We start from the raw sequence: 19,650 nt of genomic DNA, 5'->3' as shown, positions 1-19,650 counted from the left end.
TACCTGATCACAAGTGACCATGAGGAAATGTTCAAAGTATTTCTTATGGAACTATTACATTTCACGCTATACCACAGTTATTTCAAATGGGAAGATCAATATTTCATTCAATCATCAGGAACATCTATGGGAAACTGTGCCGCACCGGCATACGCTAATCTTTTCATGTACAAATTCGAACAAGAGCACATTTTATCCAATCCAAATTGGCACAGACACATCATCATGTATGGAAGGTACATTGACGACATTTTTGTACTGTGGAACGGCACAGAAACCCATTTGTTAACAGCCATTGAAGAATTGAATCAGGTCGACGACAGAATTGGCTTTACACATCACATCAATAAAAGGGAAATACCATTCTTAGATGTCTTAGTCATTAACGATGAAGGTAACCTTGAAACTAAAGTATTCACCAAACCGACTGACAAAAACAACTTTTTACATTTTTCAAGTTTTCATCAGCCTTCACTAAAACAACATTTACCATTTTCACAACTTCTACGCCTCAAAAGAATCTCTTCCAATTCAGATTATTACAATCAATCTAAAAACTCCACCATTCAGAAATTCAGACAAAGAGGATATCCCGAAACCATCTTAAACCAAGCACAGGAAAGAGTCCGGAAACTTGAACGCAAACAGTTACTGACAACTCAACTCAAAAATGATTCACAAAGATCAGTATTCGTCTCCAAATTCTCTACCAGAAGTTTCAATATCAAGAAGATCATTTTGAAACACTGGCCACTACTTACGCAAGAGGAAGATTTCAGAGGAATATTCAACAACACCCCTAGATTTGCGTATAAACGCACTCGTAATCTCAAAGAATTGCTCAGACCCAAAGAGGAAGTTACCACAGTTAAGCATCGAGGAACTATTCCGTGCTACAATTGTAGTAATTGTAACGCCATAATTCAGGGCAGTGAAATATTGCATCCCTTACAAGGAACAAAAATCAAACTACGAGTATCAGGCACATGCGACAGCAGCAACGTGATATACTTATTGAAATGCCCATGTGGTTTACCTTACGTGGGGAAAACGCAAAGAAAACTAAAAACCATGATCATAGAGCACAAAAGCAACATAAGACTCAAGAACACCAAATCCACAGTTGCCTTACACTTTACTGAGCATCATCACAATCCCAGTCAATTACGATTTTGTATACTAGAACAGGTACCCATCCTCCCTGGAAGAGACAATTCCCAACACCTTTTGAGAAGAGAAATATTTTGGATGACACATCTCAACACGCTCCAACCGAAAGGTTTAAATGATCGGTTTGAATTACACTGTTTTTTGTAAGGAGACTATGATGTTATGTATACCATTTTGCATATTGAACACATTCATCACTGTTATTGATTACATTGACAACAAATGTTACAAGTTTTAAAATACATGTATTTTCCCACTCATTGTTACCTTCACACGTTTTAACGATCACGCTTTGACCACATCATATTAGCATCGTTTTGCCACTACGAAATTTGACCATAGCACACTGATTATACCTACAATGTATTTATCGTTAACGTTTTCTTTATTTTTCTTTATTTTTCTTATTGGACACGGGACGTCTTCTTCGTTCTGTAGTTCCTTCACAGTCCTTCATAGACCTATATATATTCATGATACTGATCCTGGGGTGGTAGATGTTAGCACATCCACACACAGGAGATACATTTTCAAATTTCCTTTTTTTCATCATTTGAAACTTTATTGACACATTGTCATCTTGATTCTTTGAGCACAATTTTTAGAAAGATACTACTTACAAATCTTAAAGTTATGGAATAGGTTAACACGACCTTCGAACACATAGTTTTCGCTAAATTATACCATTGTTATGACAGATATTATCACATTCACGACGGTACAGTCTTTTTTCACTCTTCACAATCACGTGACGAGTGACTCACGATACCGCGAATATACAAGGAAGTAAATACTTCCGAAGTTTTAACGCTCGATTCCACCACGCCACTCGACTGACATCCGATTGCGGTATGACCTTTAATAACCGTAGTTACGGTTTGTACAGCTTCGCAAGATCGTTGTTATACTCTGTTCACTAATTTGCATCGTTCCCTTTTTTCCAGACAAACTCATATGGTTTGCCACGACAGATTGATAGAAATTGACGCTTATATCTTGAAAGGTCAGTTTGATCCTCCGCTTTTAGTTATGGTATTATTTTTAACAAGCGAGCCCTTGTAGTTTGCATTATTCACGTTTATACAGGAGTTTAGTTTCACCTTTGTAATTTAAGTCGTTTCAGTCACAATTCACGTTTCTTTTCTCTGACAGCGTTCCCACACAAATTCACATGCCCGCCTACACCACATTGCATGAATTTCACAATTTTAATAGTTCGGTACTCTTCCGCTCACAAACTATTGTATGTTCGAACAGGAGTTCAGTTTCACCTTTGAAATTCAAGTCGTTCTAGTCACAGTTCACGTTACTTTTCTCTGACAGTGTTCTCACACAAATTCACATGCTCGTCTACACCACATTGCATGAATTCCACAATCTTCATAGTCCGGTACTCTTCCGTTTACAAACCTTTGGACTTTCCTTAACATCATAATGGGTGCTAGCGCAATACGTTTTGATGAAATTTGTGTTGTACCTAGTCATTTGAACACAATGTTTTATGCTTTCAGAAATGTAAACCCCTGAAGAAGGGTTCGCCCGAAATGCATAGGGCTGAAATATTTTGAACTTTGAACTTGATCATGAATTTGTTGACAACCTACATGGATTATACTATGCTTGAAATAGTATGAATGTTAAAGAAGTTGTTCACAATTCGAATTAAAAAACAAATTGTATAAGAAAGCATTATCAACTGGATTACCATTATTTGAATTTTGACAATAACGGAGTGCTGAGTAAAGGACGTTACTCCTACGGGAGACAACGCATTTACAATTATAGTTTTCACCTCCTGGCTCTGGACGCCATTTACCAGGCACCCTAAATAAATCCAACAGCATCTACCATAAACACAAGGAGTGCGACGTTCCACAATCCAATTGGAGTTTCACAATGGCTTGAGAGTACACAGGAGAAGGAGGAAGATTCTAGAATTTAATTGTCTGAAAATTATATAATTATCCTGCAGGAGACACATTTGCGACAAGAGGAATGTGAAGGGGTACTCAAACTAAACAAGTGGATAACACATTTGGTATGCTCCAATCAATCATGTAATGTTAAAGGAGTAGCCATATTGTTCCAAAAGTCGGCTAAAGTTAAAATAGAGAACTATAAGGTGGATAAAGGTGTTAGATAGGTCATAGTTAACATCAAAATCGATAAACTAGGATTCACTTTGATAGGATACTATGGCCCCAATGTGGATGACCCATCTCCTCTTAATGAGATGTATAAACATCTCTGAGATGTTAAATATAATATCATGACAGGAGACATAATATCTTAATGAATCCTCTACTTGATAGATCATCAACCAAACATACAATAAACACCCCAAAAATGAGAAAGAGCATACAACAATTAGTTAAGAACTTAGGGCTAGTGAATATATGGAGACTTAATGCTGACAATAAACAAGAATTTACGTACCGAAACAAGAAATATTCACACACATCAAGAATAGATCTTTTTCTTGTGGACAAGAGAATAAGAGAAAATTATCTTATGGTTACACATCAACCTGAGCATCTGTCTGATCACGCGGCAGTGAGGCTAGAAGTTACTATGGGGAAAAATCTGACAGAATATAGATGGACACTAGACAGAATACTTTTGGGGAAACAGAGAGTGGTTGATGCGCTAAAAAAAGAAGTGACTGAGTTTTTTTGACATAAAATATGCGTCTGCAGCACCACACATAGTATGGGACACTTTTAAGGCCTATCTTCGGGGGAGACTTATAAGCCATGCTGCCTTTTATCAAAAAGAGGGCAAAAGAGAGGTGAGAGATTATGAGGATAAGATCAAAAAAGCACAGGAAAATCGCTTAGGCTTTCATAATACCACTTTAAGATTCGAACTACAAGGCAAGCTAAATGAGGCCAAATGGCATTTGGCAGAATTTCTGGAGAGAAGGATTAAGGAGCGATGGGAAGCCAGTAAAATGGCTCATTATGAGTATGGGGAAGGGTGTGGGAAACTCCTTGCATGGACGATGAAGCAAGATCAGTTAAGAAACAAGATCAGAAAGGTACAGGATACGCTACTCAAGAATTATGCGAGGACAATTCTAGTATAGGTAAGGCATTTGGAAACTTTTTTCAAGAATTATATACTGAGGACACAGGGGCCTCCCAAACACAATTAAATCAGTGGTTGGATCAGGACTTTTTACCCAGGATAAATATCGACCAACAAAGTTTGTTTAATCAGGAAACTACCATTTAGAAAAATCCATTGCCCGTTTAAAGAAAGGGAAGGCGGCAGGACCAGATGGCATTCCAAACCAACTCTATAAAGTGCTTAAGGAGGTCTTGGTCCCACATCGTCTCAGATTATTAAATAGTATTTATATTCATCATGTCGCCATCCCCACCTCGTGGAATGAGGCAGTTATAACTTTGATATTAAAACCTGCAAAAGACCCCCTGAAATGTGAATCTTATAGGCCAATTTCCTTATTAAACAGTGATTATAAAATCTTTACACAAATTTTAGCCACAAGGTTAAGCATGACAATGGGGGGAAATAAATACATCAAAATCAAAAGGGCTTCATGAAAGGTTGCTGAAGGATTTAACACACAATCTAGTCACCGCAATTGACATAGCTACTATAACAAAATTACCACTAACTATTATAATGATCGATGCTGCCAAAGCATTCGATAGAGTAAGTTGGCCTTATTCATACAAAGTTATAGAGCAAAATAATCTGGGTAACAATTTTCTAAATGCTATAAAATCAGTTTATGAAGCACCAACAGCAAGGATAGTGGTAAATGCATCTCTTTCGCCAAAGATTAAGATAGAGCGTGGGCCCAGGCAGGGATGCCCCCTGTCACCCCTTCTATTCAATTTGTATATAGAACCGCTGGCCAGGAGAATAAGATCAGAAAATGAGATTCTCCCCTTCAGATATCTGGATTGGGAAATGAAAATAGCATTATATGCTGACGACTTGATGATATACACCAAGTCCAGAGACATCATTACACCTTATAATGGGCATAATGGAAACCTTCGGGACAATCTCTGGTTACTTAGTAAATAAGGATAAAACCAAAACTATGACCTGGAACGGTATAATAAACTCTCCGTCAGAAAAGCCAGAGATTAGATATTTGGGTGTTAAGATAACCAAGGATCTGGACAACATAGCCCTTATCAATTTTAAGAAACTTCATTTGGGAACCAAGACATTATTAGAATCATGGATGCATTTGCCTTTATCAATATTGGGCAGAGTCAACCTGATCAAGATAATGATTCTCCCTAAATTTACTTTTATTTTTACACCTTGCCATTACATTTTAAAATGGAATGGTTTCAGAAATTGCAAAGTGATCGGAGTGGTTTTGTGTGGAAAAATAAGGCTGTGAGAATAGCTAGGAAAAAATTGCGTAGAAAGAAAATTGATGGGGGGGACGTATGATTTTTGTGCTTGTAGCTTTGAAATCATACAAAACAAATTATTTTTGTTTTGTGAGGATTGGACTTGCTGTCTTAGGGCTACTTCGAGCGTTAAGCACGTCATTCACCATTTACGTGCTGCATCATGAATCTTGACGCTAGAGGAGGCAGTTTAATCAAAGAAGCAATGGCGCATAGGTGCCATGACATATTGTTTCTCCATTGAAAAGAGTTCAGGTCCTATAAGTGCTCTTTCACAGCCAGACTGTGCTCCAATGAGCTGCCGGGTCACCTAGCTCATGACAGTCACTCTGATATGCCGGCTACAAAACAAGCCATACTCCGCCTCTGTTGTGAACAAACATATCACACTGACCTGGTGCCTCCACCCACGTATGTGGCATAACCCAGCAAAATGCATAGTGGTTATTACATTCTTGTAGCTTGCAAGGCACTGTTTAGTGATTCTAATGAACGAATACATGTTTTAATATGGTCCAAGTACAGCCCTGGCTGTGCAGCGGGCGGACCACATTGTAAACACATGGTTAATACCACTGACAGATGCTGTTTCTCACTCAAGCAAAGCACATTAGAGAAACACAGAGGGTAGGTAGATGATACCACCTATGTCTTCACTAGATGCAAGTAAAGAAGGGTTTGTAGCAAGCAATCAGCCAACCCCTCACAGACACCCCACCTATTGTCAGAATTGGATAAGTCATCCTGAAGTCAGAATAATTACATTTAGTGACTTAAAGATTCACAAATTTACAATACACTGCAGTTTGTATAGATCTTCAACACCAAACACGCTTCCTGCTCACTTTCCATGCCGTGAAATTCACTATGGGATCGGTACATTAAAGCTTGTGACTGATTGAAATTTACAGATTGAACCTCTTCCATTAAAGGTGACCTGCCCTGTGAGTGAGTGCCAGCTGTTGCGAACTCTCTCTGGAACTGCACAACCCATTTTTGCAAAGTTTAACATACCCGCTTTCACATCTGTAGGAGCATACTTAGGCTACTACATTAAAAGTGTTCTTGAAAGTATGTTTGCCAAACTGATGAGTTAATTGCTATATGTGTTTTCGTGAATGTCGTCTGGTATCAAATTAAAAACAAGCACATGTCCAGCCGCGGCTGCTGCAGTTAAGAGCGGTGGGGCAGTAGGGCCTGCTGGGGGAGGATTTCGAGAGATGACCACAAGGGGAAATTAAATAAATAATTAATTTTCCCTCGTGGTCGTCTCTCAAAATGCCCCACCGCTCTTACCTGCAGCGGCCGCACCTGCACATGTCTCTGGGGTCCACTTTAGTTTACTTTCGATATATTTATTGATATTTAAATACTGGGCTCTGGTTCTTGGTCCTACATGAGGACCTCATTAAAATGTGAACATGTTTTTTTAGATGCAGCTTCCCTATCATTTAGAGCTTCTGCTATAGAATTGCCTCATAAATGTATCACTTTTTAACCAAAATTTGTTACAACCCAATTTTGTCTAGTATTTTAAGTTTTTTCAGACCCACTTTGACAATTGGTCTTGCTTGCTTCCCTCAATGACTATGTGGAACTTGTCATCAACATTAGCGCCTCACCACTTTCAAAAGTCACCAGCCACCACTGATAATCTCTTACGAAAGAACCTGGACACTGAAATCCCAACACTCTTACAGACAATTAAAAGCAGGTGGTTTGGGTGGATCAGGAGTTCTGTTCTGATCATCAGATCTCTGATGTAACATGAAACACCAAGTTCCAATCCATGAGGTTGAGGTGGCTCATCGCCTTCTCCAGACAAAAAAAATAGGAATGCCCTTGTCATACACTGGTCCAGCCACTTTTGCATAGTATCCAAGGGAACACCAAAGGAACACGTCCAAATAACTGAGACAGTTCAAACTCAGTCAGCAAAACGTGCCTAATTCTGAGAAAATCAGTCACATCACCACTGTTTGGAGAAGCTCCACTGGCTTCCAATGTTTACTGGGGTTATGTGAGAAAAGACCTGGAATATTTACAAATGATTAACGTCAAATATATCCTGAAGCACAGAACTTGTGCTGAAATCAAACTTCGACTACAAGAGACACAGGAAACAGAGAAAGACCATGAAAGTCCTGAGCCCAAGGGTCTGGAATGATCTTAACCCAACCCTCTTCAAGGCTGGATTGCAAGGCTGCCCCTTCCCACCAGCCTTCAAGAGAGCACTGAAGGTAGATCTACTCAAGAAGGTCTTTGGTTCTTCCTGACCACGATTAGGACTCCCCCACACTTCAAGAAGGGAGCAGATCCTTTCAGTGGTATTCGGAGGTGCACACATTTGCCTTTCTCACCAAGTTTGCAAACCCTGACGCAGCTGTCTGACTATTCTCTCTTCAACGGAAGCAGAGCTCTTCATCCCCACTTAACTAACCCACAATGCTTAGATTCTGAGAAGTGATATGTGGACAACTTGTTGGCATGGTAAAAAATCGATAGTACAAGAAATAAATAGTTGTAATTAAAAACTACTTTTCACATACAAAAGTAATAAACAAGAAAGAAATACAAGAGAAAACAAACAGAGTAAGGATGAGAGAGAGAGAGAGAGAGAGAGAGAGAGAGAGAGAGAGAGAGAAGGGTGCTTAAATTAAAATCAGACCTGTTGCTGAGATTAAGAGGTGTAACATTATTTTTGCAATTCTAAACAATTCTGTGGAAATGTTTGTTTTGGTGTTACCAAGAGGTAAAGATAAAATATGTTCAATACAACTATTTCTTGCAACTTATGGCTTTATATTTGGCAGTTAAGCTCTGTTGTGAGACTGGCATGATATTCTATGTCTACATAGGATAAGGTGCTCTGATGGTCTTTAAGATTCCTGTCTCTACTCCATGCCTTACCTTTTAGCCAATCCAGGAATTCACTAACAAGCATGTTGTCTTCCTAAACATTTCTAATTCCCAAGAAGGGTAATTCTAACTCCAGTAGGAAGCGCACACCCTGAAAGTGTTGCAGATAGTTGGATGTTTTCATCGGATCCCGTACACAGGGTGTAGCTGAACCTGCTTCTCTCCAGTTTCTTTCTCTGTGAGTTTCCAGGGGCAGGACTGCCTTGTACTATACATCTGTATTCAGAAAGAAGAAGGGGGCAGTTATGGTGGGTTCCAAATAATATAGGTTCCCAGAATGGCTCATCAAACATCCACAGGGAGTTGAGGTCTCTGCTGGCAAGACCATGGGATAGAGCGGAGGCTGAAAGAATTGCTGACACTATTTTATCTGATAATCTAAGACAAAGCGCTTACGAAGGATCGAGGCGGTGTTGTGCTAAAGAACATATGAGGAAATGTGCGCCCAAGGAGATTAGATTGAGGATAAAATCACACATATAATCAATTAAATAGGCCTTCTTGAGATAAGGGTAATTATTCACAACCTTGAAAGCTTATTAAATAATCAAAGTTCATTGCAGAAGGCAAAATATGGTTAGCCTAATGCCTAGTAAATCATATATAGGGAAATTAGGACAAGACTCAGTCAAATGCTGCAATAGTTCTGACATACAGTCAAGCCTCAAAGTAAATAATTCTAAGTCCTAAGCGAGAGACAGACTGACAGGGGGTCTGCTCGCTAAGAGTCGGGATAAACCATCATGGCTTATCTTCAACATGAACTCTTTTTATAAACAACATGAACTCTTTTTATAAAACATATTTACAGCAAAGGTCACTTAGGGCCCGATTACGATCTTGACGGATAGGACACTCCGTCACAAATGTGACAAATATCCTGTCCGCCATATTACAAGTTCCATTATATCCTATGGAACTTATAATGCAACGGAGGGGATAACCGTCACATTTGTGATGGAGTATCCCCAGTGGAATAACCAAACTTGAGGGGGCCCCCCTGCAAAGCACATGGAGGGCCCCCCCCAGTGGCCCGGCCCACCACCTACCAGTTTGTTCATAATCCCACCTTGGTGATTACTGAACGGAGTTGTCCATTCTGAAAATACTGTGCCTACTGTTTAAAGTTAATGGTCCTGAGTAGGCATAGATTAAAGAGTGCACGATGAGTGATGCAACAGTGTGAGAGTAGAGTAATAGGAGTGACTGCAGGGTGCTGGAGGTCTCCATCCCACCCTAGATTTTCTCCAGGGCCCCTAACACTCACCCGGGGGTCTGTCTTCATCTCACCCTCTCACTCAGGATCCCACCAGGGTCTCTGACACTTACCCTGTGGTCTCCTTCCCTCCCAGGGTCCCCAACACTCACCCTGGGGCCCCCGGGGTTCCCCCGCAGGAGCCTGAGGCAACAGGGCAGCGAAGGGAGGCAGCGCAGGAGGGTCATGTCGGCGGGGCCGGGGCAGCATTACCGCAACTTTACCCAGGGCCCCTCCAGGTTCCCCACACTCACCCTGTGGTATCTCTCCCTCCCATCCAGGTTGCCTACTGGGTCTCTGACTCTCACCCAGGGGTCTCCCTCTCTAGGGCCCCTGACACTCACCCTGGGACCCCCAGGGCTCCTCTCCCCATAGGAGCCCAAGGAAGGTAAACAGCAGGAGGCGGCGCAGGAGGGTCATGTCGGCGGGGCTGGGGCGGCGTCTGTCACTCCTGTCTCAGTGGGTCCAGGGATGGGGCGGCCGCAGATGCTGGTCTCCCTTCCAGCCTCACTAGGGGCCCCAGGAGGCTCTGCCAGTGACTGGCTCAGGACTGGGTACGAGCGCCGCCCGGCGTTGACAGTGCGGAGGATCCTGCAGGGTGAGCTTCGCGGTCATACTTCACCTTTTATATGATCAGTGACTCGACCCGCCGCGCACAGATAGGAACGGACCCGCTGCGGTCAGAGAGGCGAACCCGCCACAGTCAGAGAGAGGCGGACCCGCCGTGTAGAGATAGAGGCGGACCCGCTGCAGTCAGAGAGAGGCGGACCCGCCGCTCACAGAGAGAGGCAGACCCGCTGCAGTCAGAGAGAGGCAGACCCGCCACTCACAGAGAGAGGCGGCCCCGTCGCATATAGAGAGAGGCGGATCTGCCGCAGTCAGAGAGGGGCGGACCTGACGCTCACAGAGAGAGGCAGACCCGCCGCAGTCAGAGAGAGGCGGACCCGCCGCAGTCAGAGAGAGGCGGACCCGCCACTTACAGAGAGAGCCGGACCCGCTGCGTACAGAGAGAGGCAGACCCGCCACGTACAGAGAGAGGTGGACCCGCCGCTCACAGAGAGAGGCGGACCTGCCGCAGTCAGAGAGAGGCGGACCCACCGCTCACAGAGAGAGGCGGACCTGCTGCAGTCAGAGAGGGGCGGACCCACTGCTGTCAGAGAGGGGCAGACCCGCTGCTCACAGAGAGAGGCGGACCCACCACAGTCAGAAAGAGGTGGACCCGCCGCGTACAGAGAGAGGTGTACCCGCCGCAGTCAGAGAGGGCGGACCCGCCGCTCACAGAGAGAGGCGGAGCCGCCGCAATCAGAGAGAGGCGGACCCGCCGCTCACAGAGAGAGGCGGACCCACCACAGTCAGAGAGGGGCGGACCAGCCGCAGTCAGAGAGGCGCGGACCCGCACTCACAGAGAGAGGCGGACCCGCCGCAGTCAGAGAGAGGTGGACCCGCCGCTCACAGAGAGAGGTGGACCCGCTACAGCTAGTAAACATGAGGCACTGCCTTGGTGTCATGCCCCCCTCCCCCCCAGCTCCCACTTTCAGCCTCCCATGGATGATGTAATGACCGCTCTGCCAGAGAGCACTAGTGGTAGTGAACCCAGGGGTCTCTGGTGCACTTACACCAGTGCAAGCCCAGCTGTCACTAGTAAACACAAGGCACCACTTGTGGTGATTTTGGTTGAAATGTATGTACAGGGCGCTGATGAAGGTTTCTCGTGTTGACAGAATATAATGTTTGCTCTGCCCCCTCATGAGGTAGTATTTCTGCCCCCTCCTCCCCGTACACTTGTCTTCCACCTCATTGATGAGGAGGGTCATACCTTTCACTCGTCATGATTCTGGGGGATTCACCCCTGGGGGGGCTGCCAGGACCTGGCCATGGAAGCCCCCAGGGACCCACTGCTGGTCAGGGTCCTGCAGGGTGTCCCCTCCATCCAAAGCTCTCCCTCGCTCTATATCCGTCCCAGAATTCCCCTTCCTCCTCTGACTCCCTCTCACCCCCAGACACCCCCATATTTAATCTGTGAAGTGTTGAAAAGTTTACATTGCATTTCTAGACTGAACGCTGTGCCCTTAAGCTTAAAATCAATGCACAGTCTTATCCACCCCCCCCCTGTGGTCCTGCAGTACCGTCTCTCTCCACAGGAGGCGCTGCTCCTGCCTCAGACAGGGTAAAACATTGATTTTCACACTGTCTCTGTGTGACGGGTCTGCCTTGATTATTCTTTTATTAATACAGTCATTATGTCTCCTTTTGCTCCTCGGTCTCCGGATTCATCGCACCGTCTGTCCAAGGACAGTTCCGATGTCCCTTTGGAATATGTTCCAACTGTTGAGAAAGTGAAAGAAAAATACAATGTAGGGGGGCAGAGGAGGCGGCGAGGAGAGTAGTACAGATAGCTACAAGTGCTGTGGGGCGGGCCAGTGGGGGGGAGCAGGAGGAGTGGTGAAGGGGGAGAGTGAGACGTCATGACAAGACTGAAGATAAACGAGGAAATGGTGACGATTTAAGGTTAAACAGGACAACGCCACACAAACACTTCACAGAATGAACATGGGTGGCTCCGGGGAAGGAACGAGTTGGGGAGACATCCTGAGAGGGGGTCACAGGGGTTGTACAGAGAGAAGGACAGGCGTCTCTCTACTTCAAAGCCGCCTGCAGCGCTCGGAGCGTCTCCGGGGTCCTCACACTCACTCATGGTCCCCTCCCACTCAGCCAGGGACCCTCACAGTTCCCCTGGGGTTCTTTCTCCCACCCTAGGGTCTCTACGGGGTCCCTCACATTCACCCGGGGGTGCCTCCAGGCCCCCTTACACTCACTCGGGGGCCCCGGGGCTCCTCCCGCAGGCATTATGCGAGGTTCGGACAAGCCTGCACAGCAGTGAAGGTTCCTGTAAGTTGTAGGAACAGAAAAGAGAAGGACCTGTCCTCTGGCAACAGGGAATGGCTTGGCTCTACAACCACTAGGTACACTGTGTACGAAAACCTCGGTATTGAGGGGAATGTGTGCACCACGAGGTAGTTCCACGTTTGCCCTGCAATATGAGAAATGTGGTAAGATTTAATTGTGAATTCGAACCCCATCTGTTAAGATGAGGGAGTGGGAATGAATGTAGTCAGAGGGGGAAATGCGCTTATTTTTACTGAATTCGCACTTTTTAAATCCTCCACTGAGAGAGGGGGCCCCTGGAGCGTGGGCCCCCCCGCACCGTGGGGGCTGCAGGGGCCTGTGTTTTGCCCCTGAGTATCCCATTCCCCAAGATCGTAATCAGGCCCTTAGTCAGCAAAAAATTAATAATGATCAACCATTCTCAATATAAGTAGGCTTTCCTGTTTTCAGTTTCTATTTTTGGTAAATTCTGGTGGTGTTTTTTCAGTGTTTTCCAGTGATTTCAATACCTCAAAAAAACAGTGCTTTTCAGTGGTTACTAATTTTCGCGCCATAAAAAACAACTGAAACAGTGTTTTACCGGTGTTTATGGGACGCTTTGCTTTTATTATTGTTTGCTTTCTTAATTGGTGCATGGAATATAGACAGTCTATGTACAGTGTATATGAGGTTAAAATACATTTTTACAAGTCGAATTTATTGTAGTACACTATACAATATTTCTTCAGGGAATCTTTGGTCATTCGCGCTCTCTCTTTCCTACCCATGTACACTTTTATTTGGGAAAAGGCCCTCTCGACATTGGCACTTGAGACTGGCAACGCCAAAACAGACAGTACACAATTTGCCAACTCTGGCCACTGACGTAGCTTTCCATGCCAATACTGGTGCACCTCAAGGTTGACATTGTCTGGGCCAGGTTCTGAAACATATGAGTTGAACTGGGTGCATATGCTCTCAGAGGTGTTAAAGCGGTCAAAAATGAAGCTGTACTTCTCAAAGTCTGGCGAAAATTCCCCTTTACGGAAGGGATCTAACACTTGCGCAGAGTACCAAAGTGCGCAGCACAATCCGTTTGCAGTGTTTGTGGCCCTTGTTTTCCCCATCGATTGCCTGACACGTGCGCCTAATACGGAGACACTGCATGAATCCGGGACCTGTCAGGGCTTTGTGTGCCTGTCCCCGGCCTGCGAGAGAGTGGCTCTGGTGCGCCGGTGAGTGGGTCCGCTTGGATTGCGTTGGCACTAACTGGCAGATGCAGGCTGGGCAGTGTGAGGCCGCCTTCTGACTGCAGAGGGCACCCCTCGCGATCAGCTCCAGGGAGAAAGGGCTACAGCTGAAACACACCACTACCCCTGCAGAGCCCATCTGAGCGCACGCGTTGACCCCGACGCCCCCTTACCTGTGCCGTCGCGAGCATCCTTGGCACTCATTAACAAATTACTGTCTCCGAGTTCAGTGGATTAACGTGAGGCGGATGCAGTGGGTTACTCATGCACCCCAGATGGGCAACTATAGCCAAATTTCGGGGGGGGTGAAAAAGATTTCGGGGGGGGGGCTAAGTCTTCCAGCCATAGGCAGAGTGGCTGTAAGAAGTTGTGAAAACACAACAAAATCCTCATTAACGAGTAAATGGTCTTTTAAAGACCTGTGAAGTACTCGGGTCTGGCTGCAATTAGATGGACGCCAGCCCGCGAGGCTGCCTCAGCCGGGCTGACACACATGACGGGGGGGGGGCTGAAGCCCGGTGAGCCCAATGGGTGTTGCACGCCTGGTGCACCCCCACGGTTTGGTGCAGGAGGGGTCTCTGGGGTACCTCAGGCGGCATTCACGGGTGGGGTGTGAACCGCTAGAAGCGCCATGTTTTGGCTCATCTGTCACTTCCAGCGGCTTGTCTGGGAAGTGCTTTAAACTCCAAAAAGAGCAGAAGAAAGTGAAACTCCCAAATACACATTGCAGCGCCCTCGGTGAGGGGCGAGAGGCAGATAGTCTTAAGCGTGTTTTCAGCCTAACCGAGCCTTGTTTTTAATGTGAAGGTCTGTTTGTCACCGGTGTCTAGCTACAGACCTGCTTGTTTCGCCCAGACGGGTGCACGGTTGCCGTGTGAATTTGTCCAAGGCGTGCAGTGTGCCACTTAAGCTCGTGAGTCATACATAGCTCTCGTGCTTGAGGGAATGTACTCAGCCCGGCTAATGTGCCCAGTACAGACGAACCATCTTGTGGAAGAAGGATGTTCTGTACTGGGGCTCACCACTGGTGTTCTGTGGTGGTGCATGCGATGTGCACTACACGCGTGTGCTCAAAGCTGTGGGTTCACACATTACAGGATCCATGTCTGCAAAAACAGACTGAAATAATACATATTCAAAAGCATTTGCCAAAATGTCCTATGCACGAATTGCCGTAAAAAAAAATTCTGTCCTATTTTAAGTTCACCATTCCAGTCGCCGATGCTAAGAAGCTGCTCCGCACAGGCCTGAATTCAGCCACACCCACGGCCCGTCCATTGTAGGCTGGGTTAATGCACAAACGCTTCTCCGGTGCTGTATATGGATCTGGGGTGCACGCACTTGATAGGAAGGTTCGGTGCATTTAGACCGGTCAGCAGGGGTATTCTATAGCTGTGAGTGTGTGCTCACGTGTAGTTGTTCGCCGGCCCTCCTTGTGTACATAACATGCCACATCCCAACACTATAAGTCTTAAAACAACTACACGTTTCATGTGTTGGAATTTTACAAAGATGTCACCAGTGAAGCAGTGCCGGTAACGCGCCCCCAGAATAACACCTCTGCGTGCCAGTTGTTGTTTTAAATGAGGCGTGCGCTGGGGGGATGGTGGGGAGCTTATGCGCTCGAAGCAATATACGCCTATTGTGTAATTAAAACACGCTTTGTAATAATGTTCGGTTCGTTATGTGCCGGCGATTCCAGCAGAGGCATTTATTAAACTGCTGCTCCATCAAGTGGCCAAGTGGTGCAATAGCAAGGAAAATCAGTGACACTCGGTTTAAACCGAGTCAGCTGATTTTTACCCGGTAGGGTACTGTCGGGGAGAGTCGGTTTTAACCGAATTCCGGACAGCCTAAATATAGGTAATTGCAGCAATATCAAGCTAACTGAATACTAATTAGTCAATTCTTGACTTAATGACAATGGGTGTGTAAATCTAGTTACACACGATGCAATAACAAACTTACGAAATAAATAGTCCTACAGAGCCACAGACAGGAAGCACCTGGAACAGTTACATTTGAAAGGAAAAGGTTTTCTGGAGTTCTTTGAGAACAGCAGGTCATCACAAATCATTTTATTAGTGCATAATCTGCTGTGTGAGGAGTCGAAAAATGAAGACACAGTAAGGCTATGCTGATATTCAAGAGGGAGTCAGGCCTAGCTTAGGCCTAGTGTTGCCAACCTACATAATACATCGTTCTGTATATTACAGTGAAAATCATTTTTGATGCACATATTTTTTACACTAGGCAGACAATATTTGTTCATTTAAAAACATCTCTTACATAAGAAAGAACCTTCCCTTGAACTCTAGCATGGCCATGAAGGTTAGGACACACCAAGCCACTGCTCATCACAAAAAATATTGAAATTCACACCAGTAATAACCAAGGATAAAACACTCCCCCATCTTCACATACCCCAGACAAAGCGGCAACACAAGCCACAGCAGAGTGGAAGGAGGTATGCTCCTGGGTCTTAGTGACTCATGTTCATTCACTCGATCGATCATTGTTAGTGTTTGGGAATAAAGGTAGGGTCCAGGTTTGAGTACGCTCACCTTCTCACCCTCTCTCTTACTCCAGCTGACTCACGCACAGCAGAACATTGCCTTTGAGATGCACCAGGAGGTCGAGGTTGAGAATCGGAAGTCCAGAATGGTTAAAGTCTATGATTACTACAACCCAGGTAAGGCCATCCGCTGCACCCACATCATTGTCCAAAGCAGCGCCTGCACCTGAATTCGACAGGTGGTATTGTGCCTGATCATTTCCTTTTTTATATTAGTTTTCATTTGCAATACATGCCATTTTTTCACTTTCTTTGAATGTTTCTATTTTCTTTTTCACCTTTTTTTTCAAGTTCTCTACACTCATTTTTTGTATGTTCTTGCTTATTGTTTTCTTTTTTTCTTTCTCTTTTTTCTGTTTCCTGGTTAGTGTTTTTTCATTTAACATCTTTTCTTTCTACTACTTCCTGTATCAGTGAACCGGCACTACACTCTGTGCTTATGGGCACTACATCTCGTACTTTAAAATGTAGTGCTGCCATACTGCACTCTTACTGCACTGGGCCCACAATTACCACTTCACGCATCACCATAATCTCCACTTTGAGTTCCATCCCTGCAGTGGACCTACCTTATTACACCTTCACCGATATTACACTTTTCAGCTGTCACACTTCACTCCACAGTTGAGTTTCTTGTTCCCCTCTCTTAAATGTTTCTTCTTTCTTCTGTTATTGGCCTGCTTTGTATCAACTCCTGGTGCTGTTCACTCTTCACCTCCCTTACTTCATAGCAGCATACACTCAAGTAACAAAAAGGCTACTGATGGTGAACTCAGTTCACACAAAACACTGGAACATAGTTTCTGTTGGCATCAGGAGGCCTGTCAAATGTTTTGCGGGCCTGGGCCAAACACATGCCGGGCCTCACATTCCACAAGCACATTTCTAAGTTTTAAGAAACTGTCCTGAGGAAAAGGCAAGCCACATCAGATCCAGAATCTGGCACGAATAAACAGGACAGGCTTGCTGTAATGAACAGATATAGGAAAAACTCAGGTATGATGCCTTCAGCCCCCACTTCTGACAGCCCTGGGCCGTCTACTCAAGTCCATTGATGGAAGGCAGTAGAGTAAAGCTAAAATGCAAAAACAACCAGTGTAGTACCACGTAAGTGGCTCCAGAAACAGACAAGGCAATGAAATGATTGAGGAACCTATTCCTACATAGACATGGATTTACAGAGAGAAGCAAGTTTCTATCTAAAAATGAATCCAAGCCCAAAAATGGTTCATAAGGCACTTGACGGAATGGAGTTATTTATTTTTTGTAAATATAAAACAAGGAAAATTTATCTTAGTTCTTAAACTATTTTCCCATATTTTAGTCACATCTCTGTAGTAGCGAGGGAGAATCTCTAGAGAGCACAAAAATATCCCATGCCAGATATCTATATGAGGGCCATGGTGAGCCCAAACTTGTCTAATCACTAACCGTCAAGGATTGATTCAAAGAATGATTTGAAGTCGTCTGCTAATGAAAGATCCTCACATTTCTGTGGGAAGGGTTAGTTCCATTGGAAAATCCACCAGTAGAATATTCTTCACCGTAGAGCATGTTGTAGAGGAAATTCCACTTCCTCTGAATGAGGAAGTTCTTCCAGAGATCTGATAAATTCTTTCCCCTACCAAACAGCTCTAAATTATACCATTGGTCTGTTTTCTATGTTTTTTTCTGTGATTGCTTCTTAATCCTGTTCTTAACTATGCTGTCTGCTTTTTCTTGCAGAAGAAAGTGCCACAGTCCCCTACTAGTAAGGTAAGCACCCATCACTTATCCCCAACAGGGTGTGCAAAATCCATGACTGAGGAGTAGATTGTGGTTTCCCTATGTTTTGTGACTCCTGCAACACACCAGTTGTGTCACTGGCTCATGTGAGAAAATAAGCAATGTGTGGATGCAGCAAGTGCTGGAAACTTTGTACAAAGAGAAACTGTTTCCAGAGAATTTAAATTGTTATAGTGAATGCACATCCCTTTTTGTTTTTTTGTTAAAGCCCTCACCAACCACAAGAGTGCAGCTTGCTGACTGCATTTCGTCAGCAGGACTACCAGCTTTAGAGAAGAGATAGGTTGAGGCCATGGTCAGGTCACACTAACTCCAGTTTCTATCTTTTTATCTCTTTCACAGGAGCTGATGGTGTGAATACTGGTATGACACCCATCAACCCTGACCGGGCAATAAAGGCCACCAATTTATGTGTGTGGAGGAACGGAGAGGTTAAGGAGAAAGGAGGATGAGAGCAAAAAATTAAACAAATTTCCTTCATATCACCAAATGGTTAAATATTTTGTGTTTCATGTTGTCCTGGTTATTGCAATAGTACTAGAACACCACAGCATAGTGGGCTTCAGGTTCCTGCTTCAGTGATGGGTGGACCTTTTCCCCAAATTATTACTTTTTACTTTCATGAGTGGACAAATGGACAGCTCTGGTTTTTTCACCCTGTGCACATAAAATAAGTCCTTTAAATCATGAACGGTCTGAAATGTATTAAACTATTGAGTTTGCAAATCTTCCATTCTGGTTAGGTACCATTTAACAGGGGGAACAACCAATCCCGCTTTAATGGACTTCGGAGAAGAAGATTTGGGCTCAGATCAAACCTGTATAACTGGCCTCTTGGAGACATGATTTCCAGAAGTACATGGCTTCTCTCTGTTCAAGGTATCCAGCTGGGCCTGAACCTGAGAAGAAAGTTCTGGCTGGGTATCTTACATGAGACAGAAGGCAGAGGTGGGTCACTGCATCCTCACACACAAGGCTGGTGGAGTTGTTGAAGCAAGTATCTGTAGTTGCCCATAGATACCATGCGAGTGACGTGGATAACAGACAGTTAATAAGAGAACATTGCTATGCTTGCTGATTTCCTTAGAAGAGTTTGCCGTTCATCTATTGTTCCGAGTCTTCAATTCCCTTCCCACATTTGTCCCATATTTCAGCAACTCATTGGCTCGGCGGATTTTGGCCTTTGAAATGTGCATAGACAATTAAGTACCCTTGAAACCAGCCAGAATCCAGGTATAAAACGAGACAAATTGACTGAAAATCTCAGGAATATCACTTCAGAGAAGGTGACAGAAATCTAATTTGCTTGGGGATAAGAACCAGAAGATCACACAATTAGGCTTACATGCATAACCTTTTTTAAGGACACTTAGAGGATCGTTTAGAGGTTGGCAGATGGAAGTAAAAAAGTGGCAGATGCTATGTCTGCCA

The 19,650-nt window shown here is 44.4% G+C and overlaps 1 protein-coding gene across 1 annotated transcript in view; it reads left to right on the top strand.

Annotated features, from left to right (window-relative positions):
- The window catches only part of LOC146812862 (alpha-2-macroglobulin-like protein 1), a 315,131-nt gene extending 296,414 nt beyond the window's left edge, over positions 1 to 18,717 (top strand). The window contains exons 34-36 of the mRNA XM_085619933.1: positions 16,449 to 16,551; positions 18,160 to 18,189; positions 18,562 to 18,717. Of these exons, the coding sequence (XP_085476059.1) occupies positions 16,449 to 16,551; positions 18,160 to 18,185 (129 nt within the window). The 3' untranslated portion in view covers positions 18,186 to 18,189; positions 18,562 to 18,717. The remainder of the gene's footprint in view (positions 1 to 16,448; positions 16,552 to 18,159; positions 18,190 to 18,561) is intronic.
- The last annotated feature ends 933 nt before the right edge of the window (positions 18,718 to 19,650 follow it).

The sequence above is a fragment of the Triturus cristatus genome, chromosome 7 (genome assembly GCF_964204655.1).
Source record: "Triturus cristatus chromosome 7, aTriCri1.1, whole genome shotgun sequence".
In the NCBI taxonomy this organism is placed as follows: Eukaryota; Metazoa; Chordata; class Amphibia; order Caudata; family Salamandridae; genus Triturus; species Triturus cristatus.
This window is presented reverse-complemented; position numbering and strand designations above follow the sequence as displayed.